The following is a 15594-nucleotide window of genomic DNA, read 5'->3' on the forward strand; positions in this document are numbered from 1 at the left end:
AGCCACCCCGGGGTGGGTGTAACCTCCCAGGCCAGGTGACTCCTGTAAGCGAGGGCCATTCTCCAGACCTGAGGAGGGGCAGCTACGAGCCCTTAGCAGCCGACACTTAACGGCAGCTGGGACCTGGCCACCTGCACAGTAAAAAGGATCCGGGTGTACCACCCAATAGCATCCACCCAGCCTCGTCATGTCTGGGTCAAGATCACCTGGCATGGAGTCAGAAAAGCAGGATCATAAAATCTAGAAGTTCTTTACATGGTACCTCCCTTCTCACGGCGATCTGCGATGAACCGTGACTCACAGGTGGTCTACGTTATGCCCAAGTCTATCACCTTTGGCTCTGGGGGAGGGGCCAGTGACCACTGGGGACAAAGCAAAAGGATCATTCCTCCTCAGCCACAGGTGTCTTGGGTTTTTCATCTGTGGAGAGCGGCAGGGCCAGAACAAACTTGGGAAAGATGCTAACGAGGGGGTGTGTGCAAGACAACAAGGAAAGTATGTGTGGAAAATTTACTTCGGAAAACAAAACAACTGCGTGTCCTTGGAATCTGGCTTTTCTTACAGTAATAAAAGTCTGCTCCGGGATGAGTAAGGCTAGTAACAGTAGCAGGAGACCATTGACCCAGCCACAGAATAAACTGCAAACATCTTAGCAAAGAAATAGCACGTGGCTCCCCGTCTGCTCTAGACTTGAGAAGTGAGGGATCTAGTTGTTACCTTCTCTTCGTAGCTCCTTTTCTTGGTTTAAAAGTCCAGGGAGAAGGAAAGAAACTGCCATATCATTTTGACCCTGCTGGAAAGATGCTTACATATAAAACCTCCAATGGTCGGCTATATTTGGAAGCCAAGGAAAATATTACCAAATAAAATTTTATTAGGTACACCCGTGAAGTAGACCCAGACTCCCCAGGTCGCTCAGGAGGGAGGTGGGCTACGGGCAGGCACGGTCCCAGTGGCTTCTGCGGTTGCCCTGGTTACTCCGCAGCCCTGCCTTCCACGTCCCTTTATGGATTCCCCATCCTCTCACCATCCAGATGGACTAATCAGCAGGGGGAAGGCTGTCCCTGAAACCCAGTATTTGTTGGGATAGATTTCTGCTGCTCGTGCATGTGTGTGTGTGTGGGTGCCTGAAAATGAAGTGACCTCCCCTCCATGTTTTCAATCTGTCTAACAAGGGAACACAGTTCCTCAGGTGGTGGCCCACTGTACCCAACCTCACACCGAGGCTGGTAGGCCCTTTAGGAAACCACAAATCAGATCCGCCCTGAGATAGGAAGGAAGTTCCTAAAGTCATTTCCATTTGGTTAGTGGCATAGTGGGCATCAGAGATAGGCAAGCTGCCATGGCTATTTAAAGACAAAGGCCATGGGTCTAATGGCTGAAGCACTGGACTTGGATTCAGGAACCTACCAGCAGGTGTTTTTCCTGCCACTGCCTTGTAACTTTCTTTTGGACCTCAGATAAGTGACTCCAATTCCTGCCTATCAGTTTCCCATTCTACACCTGAAATGCTATGGCTCCCAGCAAACCATCAACCATGAACCCCTGCAAGCTGGGCTTGTTGCTACCCTGCCTGAGTTACTTTGTAGGACAACAGAGAGGGCATCTCAGAACCACAGAGTCAGCCTCTGTGCTCATCCCCAGCCCAGGCTGGAGCCAGGGCTCCAAAGAAAGACAGCTGCTTGGCCCGGCTCCACTCAGGTCTCTCCCAGGGTGGTGGAGGGGCCAGAGGTCTTATCCTCTCCACCTGGGATGTGCTGTGGACACATCCCTTACCTGCCTTTCCTGCTGCCCTCAGGAAAATGGGAACAAAGCTCCCAGCCCTGTACTTGGCTCGTAGGTTTGCTCTAAAACCAAATGCTCTTCAGCATGTGGGCAATAAGTGGTTATGTTGGCTAGAGAAGGGACAAAGGCATAAGATACAAACAAATGCAATAGGAAATAAAGTTACCATAGTAATGGAAAATGTTGGGTACTTGGCAAAACATGGAAAGAAAGCATTCTCAGTAAGTTTTAAAGGGAAGAAGGCTTGGGGTCAAAAGGTGCTTTAACGCTCCTGTTAGAAATTCCAGAATACATTCATCAACTGAGATTCTTTGAGAAAGTGGGTGTAGCAGACATAATCCATGCCCCTGCCACCTCCCTCAGATTGTTCCTAATGCTCTTGCTGACTTCCAGCTGCCAGTGTTTGCATCTTCGTATCCAAGGGTCTTTTTCTAGAACCAGACAAGGTTGCTGTCACAGGCTGGTGGTGCCAGGGAATTAACTGTCCCTACCCTCCCAACCCCAGAGTAGCCCTCAACCAATGACTGAGAGTCAGATACCCCAGCCCCTTCATCCCTCTGATGCCGTAATTGTGAGGTGAGTTTTTTCCACCATTCCTTAGCATCTCCTTGCAGGAGGAAGCTGCAGCCATCCACTGTGGTAGCTGGGGATGATGAACTGACTGACAGCTTCTTTCCATTTACATCCCCTGTCACGTGACATTGCCTCTCCCATCAGGAAGCAGAGTTTACTTCCCCACCCCTTGAATCCTGTTGGCCCTGTGACTTTGCTTTGGTCAACAGAATGTGACAATGAAACTAGACCTCATGAGTCCTTGTGCATTGCTGTTTTAGATTCTGGACCCCTGCCCCACCATAAGAATAAGCCTAGGCTAGCCTGCTAGAGGATGAGAGACCATGTGGAGGCCAGTGGAGGAACTCTGGCCAACAATAAGCCAATCACCACAAACAGAGGCAACTAGCTAATTCGAACTTGGCTGCAGATCCATGAGGGAGCCCAGGAGACGAGAAGACCCAAACAGCTGAACCCAGCCTAAACAGATGATCCACAGAATCAGGAGATAAATAAACAGTGGTTTCCCCAAGGCATGAAGTTTTGGGGTGACTTGTTACACAGGACTAAGCAACTGATACGCTAGTGTTGCATCATGACGCACTAAATTGTCCCTATTTGTTTCCACCAAGCCTGGTATATCCATAGCCAGTGCTCTGTTACTATCTGTCAAATAAATGAATATACTAGCGCTGCGTCACTTCCTGCCAGGTGAGTAGAAGCTCGGCACTCTGGAAGGGTACTGCATCCTTCCGTACCCCTCCCAGTGTGTGAATGTCTCTTTGCTTGCCTGACCCTGCTGATTATCTTCCCAGGGGCCTAAACCCTACCCTCTGCCTAGGTAACTCCCACAGAAGGACCACCCACATGTCCATTCAGCCTTGATGTGTTCCTGAAATGTGGGAGACACACCTGTTGCCTCCCATTAGGGAACATCAGAGCAAAAGCAAAGACTTATTCCAAGAGAGGGGAGTGAGGGTGAGCAATCCTTTGACTCATTCAAAAACTCCTATTCACTGGAGCATTTCATTTTTCTTTCAAGAATAAGCCCTCGAAAAACCCATTCCTATTTCCAGAGATTCCAGAAACAGCAACTAAAAAAGCCAGCTGCTCCAATCAACAAACTTCTTTTGCATTTTTCTTCCAGATCTGGGACAGTGAAGGAAAAAAACAGTAAGTCAAATGGCTAACAGTTTTCCAGGTTTCTGATCAGCTCCTGCCCACCTTCCTTCATAAAAAAATAACAACGATGGCAGCTTTACATTTGAGGAAACTGCTGATGTGCCAGCCACAAGCTTGAGGTCAAATCTGAGGCCCTCCATGGAGAGGAAAATCCAACCTATATGGGTTAAGAATGTGTGACTCAATGCAGAGACCACCACCGACCCAGCAGAAGAGGCAGCAAAAGTCTCCAGATGGAAAAGCTGTTGAATAGAGCTTCCCATGCCCGACAGCTCATGAGGGAGCATGAGCAGGGATGGAGGGAAGCCATCTTGACAATGGATTTTTTTAACCCATCCACCTCCTTTCTGGATGGGACTTTTCAAACAGAGGAGGACTTTCTCCCCAAGGTCCCCAGCTTTGGCACTTCTGGTCCAGAGCCAGCAGAGATCAGACCCCAACAGCAAGTGAGGCTAGTGCACAGGAGAGCAAGACACAGAATTAGCCATTCCTGGCTTTAATGACTTGAGCAAGTAACCTGGCTTCCCCGAGCGTCTGTATCCTCCCCACTAAAAAGAGTGTAATAATATTTACTTCTTAGTGTCACTGAGAGGATTAAATGAAAGAATAATGCTAACTCTCATCTGCTGAGTGCCTATTATATGCCAAGCACTTTTGGAAGCACTTAAATATGTTTTAATTCATTAAATACTTGGAATAACTTAATAAGGTGTTGCTATTATTTCTCTCGTTTTATGGATGAGGAAACAGGCACAGAGAGGTTGAGCAACTTGCCCAAGGATGCACAGCTGGTAAGATACAGTGTGTCTATGTATACTGATGACTCTCTAGGGCATCCAGTGCATGGCAGGTGTTCCATAGACAGGGGTCTCTTCCCCTTTATCAAACAAGACTTTACGTCTGCCATATGCTGTGCAGTTGGTAATTCTGGTCACTTTGCCACTTTTGAGAAGAATAATTTGTTTCAGGTTCTAAATAGTTCTCTGGGTGCAGCGATCCTTGTCTCGAAGGCTGATTTTTTCATGGATGGAGCTACCTGTCTCCCAGCCAAGGATTTTGGGAAATGCACTTGACCCCACACCTCCACTGTGATAATAGCATTGTTAAGGCTACCAACAAACTGAGGGTTCTAGAGGGGAGGGGGGTGGGGGGATGGGTTAGCCCGGTGACGGGTATTAACGAGGGCACGTACTGCATGGAGCACTGGGTGTTATACAAAAACAATGAATCGTGGATCACTACGTCAAAAACTAATGATGTATTATATGGTGACTAACGTAACATAATAAAATAAAATTAAATTTAAAAAAAAGGCTACCAACATAGGACCATTATATGTGGCCACTAGATGGTTATTCTAACTTCATAAATATTTTACTGTGTCTTTTCACTTCCCTTAAGAGTTCTTTCATTATTCAAGTTGGCTAGCCAGAAGGCACTGAAATGTTCCACTGGTCTCCTACGGGAGGCATCAAAATATATATGTAAGTATTTTTAGATCAACTGCCATAGTCTACATTGCGTTTTCTTTATCTTAATCACATGTGATGTAGTCTTAGATACTGTAAGTATTCAGACAGACAAAACAAAACACAGTTGCATCATTTTACAAATGGGAGTTTTCAGTTCTGTTTAATAGAAACAGTCTAAACAGCTTCATCCCCGTTTCTGGACATTTTGGAAAAGGTGTGTCTTGGAAATAGGATCAACCCATTAAATACTGTGAACCTTTAATTAAAGAGTTGATTGTTTTAAGAGACAACAGGCCTGCCAGAATTCATGCTCTCTGGAGAAAAAATCAAAACATCCATGAGTCCCTGTCACAGATAGCATTTCCTGGCTTGATCCCCGGCCACTCTGGGGGACCCAATTACTCCCAGATGTCTTTCCCTCTGTCTTCTCCAGACAAAGACTCCTCAGTCTGGTGGGTACTTGGCTGCTTTCAGCCACAACACCTTGTCCTGCACTGTCCGCCCAGTCATTGGAGGGATCTTTCTCTGTTACCACTTGGCTTCAACTTTTTATTATAGTGGGTCACAACTAGCATGAGAGCTAGGATGTAGAGACACTATGAAAGGCAAAAGTCATGTCCAAATTGCCCCTTTGAAGTCCTTTGGGAGGCACCATGGTGGAGATCCACACAACAGGTCTCGTAAGTCCAACACTGCCAAGGGTGTACTGTGCCAGGACAAAGGGACCCCACGGACCTGTGACAGGGACTAGGAAATGAGATGGATGGAGAACAGCTGACTCAAAACTCAAGCTGTTGCTGAGTGGAAGAGAGGACCAGATGACCCACACTGTGTCACTCTTTCTCAGTCTTGCCTCATCCCTCACCGTGTCCTCCTGACCCCTTCTCCTTCATTCCAGGCACCTGCAGATCTTCATGGGCATCAGTCCTCCACACCTCCATGCCTCTGCTCACATTTTCCCTCTGCCCAGAATACCTGCATCCTCCTCCTCATGCCCCTTTATTCCTCCTCTTGGAAGCTGCTCCCTGGCCCTATAATGACCCATCTACCTCTCTTCTAGCACTGACGAGGTGGTGCCACTGCCACCCAGCTGCCCTCTCCCACAAGCTGGGAGAGCAGGGCACATACACCGTTCATTTCTGCAGCCTGGTGCCCAGTGTTTCCTTGATTTGAGCAATCACAGGATGTGCATCCCACCTGGGGAAATCATGGCTCAATAGAGTTCAGTGATAAACCAAAGCAGCTTAGTTCTGGTTCCAGTAACTAAGTCTTTGCCAACCAAATTCAGACCCTGGTTTCCACCAGCAGTTTACTGACTATGCCTTCTCTCACTTTGTGTCTGGCTCTACATGAAGGTCTGGGGAAATCCAATGTACCCAAAACCACCATTTGATTTTGTATCTCTCCCCATCCAGTTACCAATTAATGTTTCTTTGATGACTCTTTTGGGGACAGCTATGGGCCCAAGATACAATGAAGGTTTAATGGGGGATCCAGACAAAAGGCTATTTTGAGAGACCGGGGAGGGGGGGCCTGCTGGGAAATAACTCATCTTAAGGAAAGGATCATAGCTTTCGTCCAAAGACACCGCTTCTGAGATTCAGAAAACCTCCTTACCCAGTCTCTAGCTCTCATGTCTGAATCAAGGATGATGGAATTACCAGAAAGGCTGAAAAAGCCCTGAAAACTATAGGTATCAGGAAAGAGAGCAGCCCCTCTTCTTCACATGGGAGAGCAGACAGACTTATAGGTCCCAATTCACCCCTCCCTGGACTTTTGCCCTCTGCTGTGTGACTTTGCATTTCCTCTCATTAAGGGGACACAGAATATTTTCCTGTCCCCTGACTTTGGGGTTGGTCATATGACTTGCTGTGACCAACAGAATAAGGCTCAAGTAAGAGTGCGCCAGGTCTGAGCTGAGACTTTAAGGGTTATTGCATGTTTCTGCTTGCTCTTTGCACTGTCGCCAAGCCATGAGAAGAATACGCCCATGCTGGCCGAGTGGTTCCAGCAGGACAATGAAAGACACATGAAGCAGAGCTAAACTGGGTCACCTGAACCTAGCTGAAATCAACCTACCCTCTGCTGAACCCCAGATGCATGGGCAAGTCAGCCAAGATCCAGCTGAACCCAGCCTGAACCAGCCAACCCTCAGTCAACCTGCAGAGCCATGAGAATAGATGACTGCTATTTTAAGCCATTGAGTTTTGAGGTGCTTTGTTATGCAGCATTTTTCTGTGGCTATAGCTCGCTGATACATATGGAGGTCTGGGTCCCGGCCACTCAGATTATCAATTATGGGGCCCACAGAGCAGAACTGGTTCTGATCAACACTCCTGACGGGCAGCAGAAGCAGTTTTAACCACAAGGTGCTTTACTGACCATGAGCCTTGGGTCTTACATCTTAATACATGAAAGCACAATTGAACAGAGATAAACTTGACTGTGTCCATCAATGGGCAGTAAGAACATCAGGACTTCCCTAACCTAATATTTAACCTTGGAGTGAGTGAACATTTTCCCACCACACAAAGTTTTCTGATCCAACACAAACTTCCAACGTTAACCATCTGACTCAAGACAAAACAAATCCGTGTATTTTTGTTTTATGTTACTTTGTCCCCAAGACACTTTTAGGAAGACCTATTTAAAACTAAAAGTAATGACCTGATAATTTATGAACTTTCTTTAGAACTGGTTTCTCTAATAAGCCCAGGAACTTCTTAATGTTAAAATTCCAATATCCACTTCATTTGTTTGAAGTCATCTTCTAAGCTTGGCAAAACATGTGCCACTTTAATCTACCACTTTTGTCCTAAGTCAAAGTAATGCTAATTAACATTTAAGTGGCTTGGAGGAGTATTTGTGTGTGTGTGTGTGTGGTGGGTGGGGGGGGAGGTGGTGGTGGTACATCACCTTTTGCCCAATAAATGAAAAGAAAAAGAATCTTAGTATTACTTTCCTTTGATGAATAATAGATTATTTATCAACATAAGTAAGTGTTTTAGTGCAGTCACTGGTTCACGATGGGATATTTCTTACATCCAACCCAAACTTAACTCTCATGGTTACAAATAAGGGACATAGTATGGCATTTGGAGAATAACTATCAAAAGTGAGGACTGGGGCGCCTGGGTGGCTCAGTTGGTTAAGCGACTGCCTTCGGCTCAGGTCATGATCCTGGAGTCCCTGGATCGAGTCCCGCATCGGGCTCCCTGCTCGGCGGGGAGTCTGCTTCTCCCTCTGACCCTCCCCCCTCTCATGTGCTTGCTCTCTCTCATTCTCTCTCTCTCAAATAAATAAATAAAAAATCTTTAAAAAAAAAAAAGTGAGGACTGTTTTTGAGAAATGGTAATAAACGTATGGGGAGGCTTTCTGGCCCTCAAGCTAAAACAATCTTTCAGAAGGAACTGTCTTGAAAGGAAACCGTTCTCTGAAATGTGGCCAAATGATTCAGGACCAGCACCTTCATTCTACAAGACATCTAGAATAAAAGGCTGACAGAGAGGAAACAGAAGGCCTCTGTGTGGTTTACGTTCGCCTGGGGGCCTCTTGTACTGTGGGAGGGAAGCCTGAAACAATAGAGACTGTTCCCTTGGATCAGCACCACCTGCCCCTCTCCTGCACCCCTCCCATTGCCATAGAACCTTCACCTGTTGTGAAAGCAGATGCCGTTGTTAAGTGTGGGGGGAAAAATTAAAAGAATCTTTATATAATAGTAAGTCGAATCATATGAACTGTCCCAGTTAAATACTGGCAATTTCTTACGGTTCAACCTAATACAATGAGTGAGTATAAAATACCCCCTCCATCACGCAAATACTCACAAGAATCAGAAATACAGGCTAAACAGTGAGATATGTGGAACTATAAATGAAATAAAAAGCAGATTATCCCCACCAGATGATAGCTGTTGTTAAAATTATTGTAGGGGTGCCTGGGTGGCTCAGTTGGTTAAGCGTCTGCCTTTGGCTCAGGTCATGATCCCAGGGTCCTGAGATCGAGCCCCACATCGGGCTCCCTGCTCGGCTCAGGGGGGAGTCTGTTTGAAGTTCTCCCTCTTGCTCTCGCACAGTGTGCATGCTTTCCCTAGCTTGATCTCCCTCAAATAAATAAAATCTTTAAAAAAATTGTATAATATACATACTTCTTTTTAAGTTATAAAATACCATTGTATACCATTGTATCCTACCAACTCTAGTTATCCTCTTTGTGGGGCAGGGGGAAACCTGCACATTCAGGCTTCAGGGCTGGGGTCACGACCAACATGCCTCCCAGAACGAGGTTGCCGAAGGAGCACTGAGTTACCTGGAGAGCAACAGCTGACCCTGGAGCTGCAGGTCGGCAGCACAGTCCTCTGAACGGCAGTTCCTTTCAAAGATGGTCTGTGGGCGAGAGACAGCAGGAAAGAGGATTTAATGGCAAAGGAGCAAATACCAGCCAACTACTTGCTTCCAAATCAGTAGGGGAACTCTTTCTGTGGAAGCTTCACGCCCCCCCTCCCACAAAGCCAGCCCCCCACCACAGTGAGGGCTCCTCCTCAGGCCCAGGGGTGAGGGGAAACCCACATCAGTGGGGGCCTGGGCTGCAGAGTGCATTCCTTATGTGGTTCATGTCTCAGTCTACTGAAGTGCTTCTTCAAGTAGGTTCCTCAAGAAGGGTACCTGACAGGTGTCCTTTCCACATTTGAGAGGATCTTTAAATGCTCTCAGATGCGCATGAATAATAATCCAGCTGTGTAAAGAATTCTTAGATTATAGTGTGGTCATTTTCTTCTGTTTGCTGTCTTGGGGAGGCAGAAAATCTCTCTTTGATATGGATTCTGCCTGAGCGATGGGATATTATAATGGTTAGTTCCAAAGAGAAAAGTCAAAGGCCATACGGCTATTAGGCTGAGGGCATCACACCAGGGCTGAGGGGACCCTTTCCCACGTCTCCGGGGTGGAGGGTGGGGGGCGGCCTCTAACCCAGATTGGACCTCAATGGCCAAAGCCCCACCCAGTGCTGGGGCCGGACGCTCAGTGTGCCAAGCCTGCCCTCTGTCCAGAGGGCTTGTGCAGTGTGCCGAGCTGGGCCTCTCTGTGGAGGTTGGCAGGGGAATGGAGAGTGGCGTTTGGGGAGGAGTTACAGTTTTCCCCCTACGCTCCACAGCGGGCTGGCCAGTCCCTCCCTCATACTGGTCTGGAGCTCTCTGACGTGTCTAATCTACGGACAGCAGGCTCCCGGCGTTCGTAGACACTCCTCACTACTGTGAAGTGGCTTTGATCATTCTGGATTCTGGAGAGAAGAGCCTGTTGTCATTTTTTTAGTTGTAAGTCATTCACTATTAAACTTCTCCTCTGTCACTGCTCATGTTTGTGGGGTTTTCCCCACCACAGAACACAGCGCCAAGTGATTTGTTCCCACACATGGCACGGGGTACGTCCAGGCGGCTCCCAGAGCGCCAATGCGGACTCCAGTGAACTCGCTGGCCCACGGACAGTCTAGACCTACCAGACAGAATAATTCTGCCTGTGGAGATTCATATTTCTGCGTCACATTTCCAAAAGAATAAAGTGCCCAGCCAACATTCCCTGCCTTGATTGTGGCAGGGCAGAAACTCAGAGAAGGCTTGGGCAACAAAAGGAAATTCCCATGTTCCTTTGGCTACTACTGGGGGGAAGGAGAGAGCCAGATTTCCAGGAGACTTCCATAAAAGACACTGGTGCTTTGTTTGCCGTCTTCAGCAAGGAGAGAACAGGAGGAAGTGGATGTGGACTGCACAGATATCTCAGGTGAGAGAGGCAGGCTCTCTGAGGGTAGGAATGAGGGAAAAGCACCAAAGGTGGCTTCACCTTTGAAATTGAACCTAAAGGTCCCTCCCTATCATGCCCTGACTGAGGCCTTGCACCTAACTTTGTCTTTTGTAATTTCACATTTTTCTTCAAAGGAACTTTATTCCCAAATTATATAAGCTTCAGGCCCCACAATACCCAGCCCTGCCCCTGCTGATAGGCTCCTCCTGGTGCGAGACTTTCCAGGGTCACAGGCGAGAGGGACAGTTGAGTTCCCCATCGTTGGATGTGGGGTGGGAAGCAGGTGAGAAGTGATGAAAAGGATGTGACCTAAATCATCCTGTGGCACACAATCTGACAAGACCTAATCCCTGCCCTCCTCACCTCTGTCTTCTGGCTCTCTTGTGCTGGCTACCCCAGACTAGCCTTCCATTTTCCCGCAGGAAAAGCAGGGCCTCCACCAAAGCCGGTCCCCAGTTCCTACACCTGGTTCACCCAGTGTGTGTCCTCTCATCCTTCCACGAGCAAATCAAAACCACATCTCTGAGTCCCCCATGAGCTCAGGCTTCCATTGTAAGTTCTTATAGTTCCGGGCACTTTCTCCTGCTACTGCTCATTTCGGTCATAACTAATTGAGTTTATCACTACATGTTTCCTGTTTATCTCCCCTGCTAAAATTATGCTCCATGAAGATGGGGACCGTATCGGTCCTTTTCACCTTTGTGCCTGTCTCCAGAGCCTGGCATGTTGAAGTTGTCTGGCCAACACTGGAGGACCACGTGGTGCTCTGATGGGGTGACCAGTGGAATGGGGAGCCCCATGGTGGATGCCCCAATCTGGGCCAATGCTAATACACTGCTCATCAACGCCAAAGCTGTAGCACCCATCCCTCAGCAACATGCAAGTGTAGGGCCTCCTGATGAGGAGCCTGTGCTTTGTGAAAGCTCATTGTCCTTGGTCTGCCTTCCCCTTGTACTCTACTATTTAAACCTATCCCTGAAACCGGCTTAGGTCTTCCAGTGCTGCTAAATTTCCACCCAACAAAGGCAAGCACTGAGTCCACCATTTATGTATGTTGATGTATACACATGGATACACACACACACATATATGTATGCTCACATGTTATGTGAGTGCATACACTCACCCGCTAAAATTAAGCACGACCTATTCGAGAAGATGAAGCACCAGCTTAGAAATTAGCCCAGGACTCAATTTCCACAGTTATAAAATGAAAATAAGCCCAGGCTTCAGGCAAAGACCCTCCCAGGCTGGGAAAGCAGTTGTCTTATAGGTAAAATAGCAGGACAGAGGGAGTCGAGAGACTTGCCTCAGGCACCGGGGAGGCTGAGGTTGAAACTCAGAGTTCCCGTGCTTTGGACCTGGATTTATCTCTCTGGGCAAATGACTGTACTGTTCCCTGAGGAACTGAAAAACATCTTTCTGGGGCAGAAGGTAGGCAGACTGAGGCCTCAGAATGCCAGCTGACAACATAGAGTTTCCAGGAGCAAGTCAAGACTAGTTCTCCTTTACTAAGTACAAAGAGTACAGGTTCCCCATGAAGCCAATGGGCCAGACTCCCAATTTTCCTCTTAGGAACAACCCTGAGTGCCAACCAGGGCCTCTAAGAAATTCCTCCACCCACTTTTGCCCCCCATCTCCCTAGTGTTCTGGGCAAACGCAAGCTTGGCTGTCTGCATCGGACAAATGCCCCACCAGCTTGGAAGTGGTCTCTCCCACCTCCCTCCAGCCTCCACCTACTGGTTGGAGGTGGTTTCTTTACCCAGAAGAAGCTTTCTGGAAAATAGAAACAGATCTGAGAAGCCACCATCTTTTAATTCCTCTCTGGTTACAAGAGGTGAACCCTTTCTCTTAGGAGACAACTGTTTCCCGCCACAGGCTTTAGAGACTTGGGGACACCCAGCAGCCTCCTCAGCCTCATGGACTGCATTTCCATGTTGGCTCCTGCCTCACCCTGGTCTTCACCCAGGTTTTCATGGAGAATAGTTTTCCTTCTCCCCAAATCCTTACTCTGTTTCTTTTAGAACAGGGTTGGCAGACTATTTCTGTAAAGGGCATCTAATAAATACATTTGGCTTTAGGCCATATGGTCTCTGTTGAAACTAGTGGTGTGCAAGCAGCCATATGCAATATGTAAAGAAACATGCATGGCTGCATCTCAATAAACTTTATTTATAAGAATAAGCAGCAGACCAGATTTGGCCTGCAGGCTTTGTTTGTGGACTCCTGTTTTAGAACATTTGGCTATTGGTTTCCTCATTCTCTTCAGGCCAGGGAAAAGAAAAAAAAAAAAAAAGAATACAATGAATCCAGCTCAAGCTACAGTTCTCTCTGAACCAGAGTACAGAGGCTGGAGCTGGCTGTGCTTTCTTCCCAGTGCTGTGGCCACCAAGGCCAAGGCAGCCTTGGGAATGTGTGGCATGAGGCTGGCAGCTCAATGGCTGTCCTGGTCAAGACTGACTTCAGAGAGGAAGTTGTCTAGGTACTCAAGCCTTGGGGTGCCCATTTCTCCTACTCAAATTGCATTGGAAAAAATCTTCATTCTGATCTAACAGGAAGTAGGATTCTTCACCTATTCCAGCTGTCATGTTCATAGGAGGGTCAATTTCTTGGACTTGGTGATATTTGCTTTAAAAAAAAAATATATATATATATATATATATAATCATTGACACAGATTAGCTACTGTTTACATGGTTGCTGTGGCAACCACATCCATGCTGAGGCCTGAGAAAATAGGACAACTGGACTGGGTGGGAATATATGTTTTTCAAATCCCACCCCAAGGGCACCAAACAAGAAGGCTATTTTTAAGCTAACATGAGCGAGGCATTTTCTGACGGGCAACGTGACTTAGCAGAGGGTCTCTGCCTGGACAACAGGAGGTACATTTCTGAACTGCTGTTCCTCCCAGTCCCATAGAAGCTCCCAGAGGCCCCGGCCACATGTAAATCATGTCTGGAACCCCGAGCACCTAGTACAGAGTCAAAAAATTGTTTGTGTAAATGCCATCACCCGAGTGCAAAAGGTTTCTCTTTCCAATTCTGTTTCAACAGGCTCTTTTTTTCAGAATCCAACACTGTCTTTAATGTGAGCTCAGGGTGGTCCCAGGATTTCTGGGTTCAGCCCTGTGCCCAAATGAAGAAAGGAAATATCTCATTGCCTGGGATTTAAAATCAGGTCATACACACAGAGTTGCTTTCTAAAAAATATCATGTCCAAAGAAATAAATGAAAGACAAATACTCAAAATTAAAGTGGAGGAATTCCTTCTATATCAGGGTCTGTACAAATTATCCTTTTAGATTTTGAAATCATGGGAAGAACAAGAGTCCCGCCGGTCTTCCTCTAAACCAAACACAGCACCGATTTTGCCTCATGTCTTTATGGAAAAACTGGAAGTGATTAGTTCTGTTTGGGGGTATCCTTCGGTTTACTCCATGGCCCTGCAGTTCATAGCACAGTCCCCTCTGCCTAGAGACAGCATTTCTTTCCCATGATCCAGCTCAACCCCCGTGAGAAACTGAGCAGAGAGCTGAGCTGGCCCACCTGGGACTGCACCTGGCCTCTGGGCTCACCTGGATTCCAGGACTGCTTGGGCCTGGCTGGCCTTTTACAGGCCACACTTCACGTCCCCCTACAACCTCTGCCTTTTAATATCAGCCATAAACTTGCTCCTGGAGACCTTCTGCCTCCCAGGTCCCGAAATGCTCTCCCTTGATTTTCACCCTGGAATCTTTTGTGTTCTATGCCTCATTTATTTATTTTTATTATTTTTTTTCCTTTTCTTTTTTGAAAATTTATTTATTTATTTATCATATACAAAGAGTCTGTGGAACGGTACAAAGCTGACGGGTCCGGAGGATGGAAGAAAGAGAGCATGTCACTAGTGAAAGCCAACTAGCTTCAACTACGTGTGAGGAAGACATGTAATTCAGCCTCCTCACTGACCACAGAAGTCTGGTTATCATAATTTATATGATAATGAAAATAAACCTTCGAGCTGGCATTTTAAGGCAGCTGGGCACCTCACCTGTGAAACTATTACCTCATGTCCAGGCTGAACAAACAGTGAGTTCTCGTAGGCTTGGGCTATATTTCCACACACGCAGGCACTGAGGGGTCTGGGTGGGTGGGTGGGTGGGGGAGACAGATGGTGACGATTTCCAGCACAATGGAGGCCCAAAATGTATGGCTTCAGCATAATTCAAAATTCACATTAGAGTAAAACAGCTCACTTTTCACTTGAAACAAGACAAAGTGAGTATTCTCAACACAGGCAATGTCTTTTCTTTCACCTCCATCTTATCTTTCGAAAAGGACATTCACGCGTGCACAAACGTACTACAGTTGTTAGGTGAATCACCCTGAATCCCACACCATGCTCTCCTGCCTGGGAGGAATTCCCAGAGAGTTCATAAAGCACATTTTAAAAAATTATACAGCTTTGCTGAATCTGTCAGCAAAGAAATTCTGATATGATGTCCAACCTTTGCAGGAAGCCCTAGCCTTGTGTTCTTTCAGAAGGGCTGTCAACAGAGATAGATTTCCTGAGCCTCCACTAAGGGCTAGGCACTGTGTCAGCTTCCAGGGACCAACAGAAAATGAGACAAAATAGATCCCTGCCTTCTTGAGCCTCCATTCAGGTGAGGGAGACAGAAAAGCAATTAGACAAAATAGTAACAAACTGTGACACATTTCATGAGGGAATCAAATAGTTAAGTCAGGGAATATAGATAGTTGGAGTACAGTTCTCTGAGGAGGTGATATGTCAACTGGAACCCGAAGAATGACGAACTGGCTGTGAGA

At 46.9% G+C, this 15594-nt stretch overlaps 1 protein-coding gene across 3 annotated transcripts in view; it reads right to left on the bottom strand.

The window, feature by feature from the left end:
- ITGA9 (integrin subunit alpha 9) overlaps positions 1-15594 on the bottom strand; it is a 344586-nt gene that overhangs the window by 144257 nt on the left and 184735 nt on the right. For all 3 annotated transcript variants that reach the window (XM_045904051.3, XM_045904049.3, XM_054504511.2), the window contains one exon: positions 9300-9376. In XM_045904051.3, coding sequence (XP_045760007.1) covers positions 9300-9376 — 77 coding nt within the window. The remainder of the gene's footprint in view (positions 1-9299; positions 9377-15594) is intronic.

Source organism: Mirounga angustirostris, unplaced genomic scaffold, assembly GCF_029215605.1.
Source record: "Mirounga angustirostris isolate CCGP_5_RB_7025 unplaced genomic scaffold, mMirAng1.0.hap1 SCAF_1, whole genome shotgun sequence".
NCBI classification, from domain to species: domain Eukaryota; kingdom Metazoa; phylum Chordata; class Mammalia; order Carnivora; family Phocidae; genus Mirounga; species Mirounga angustirostris.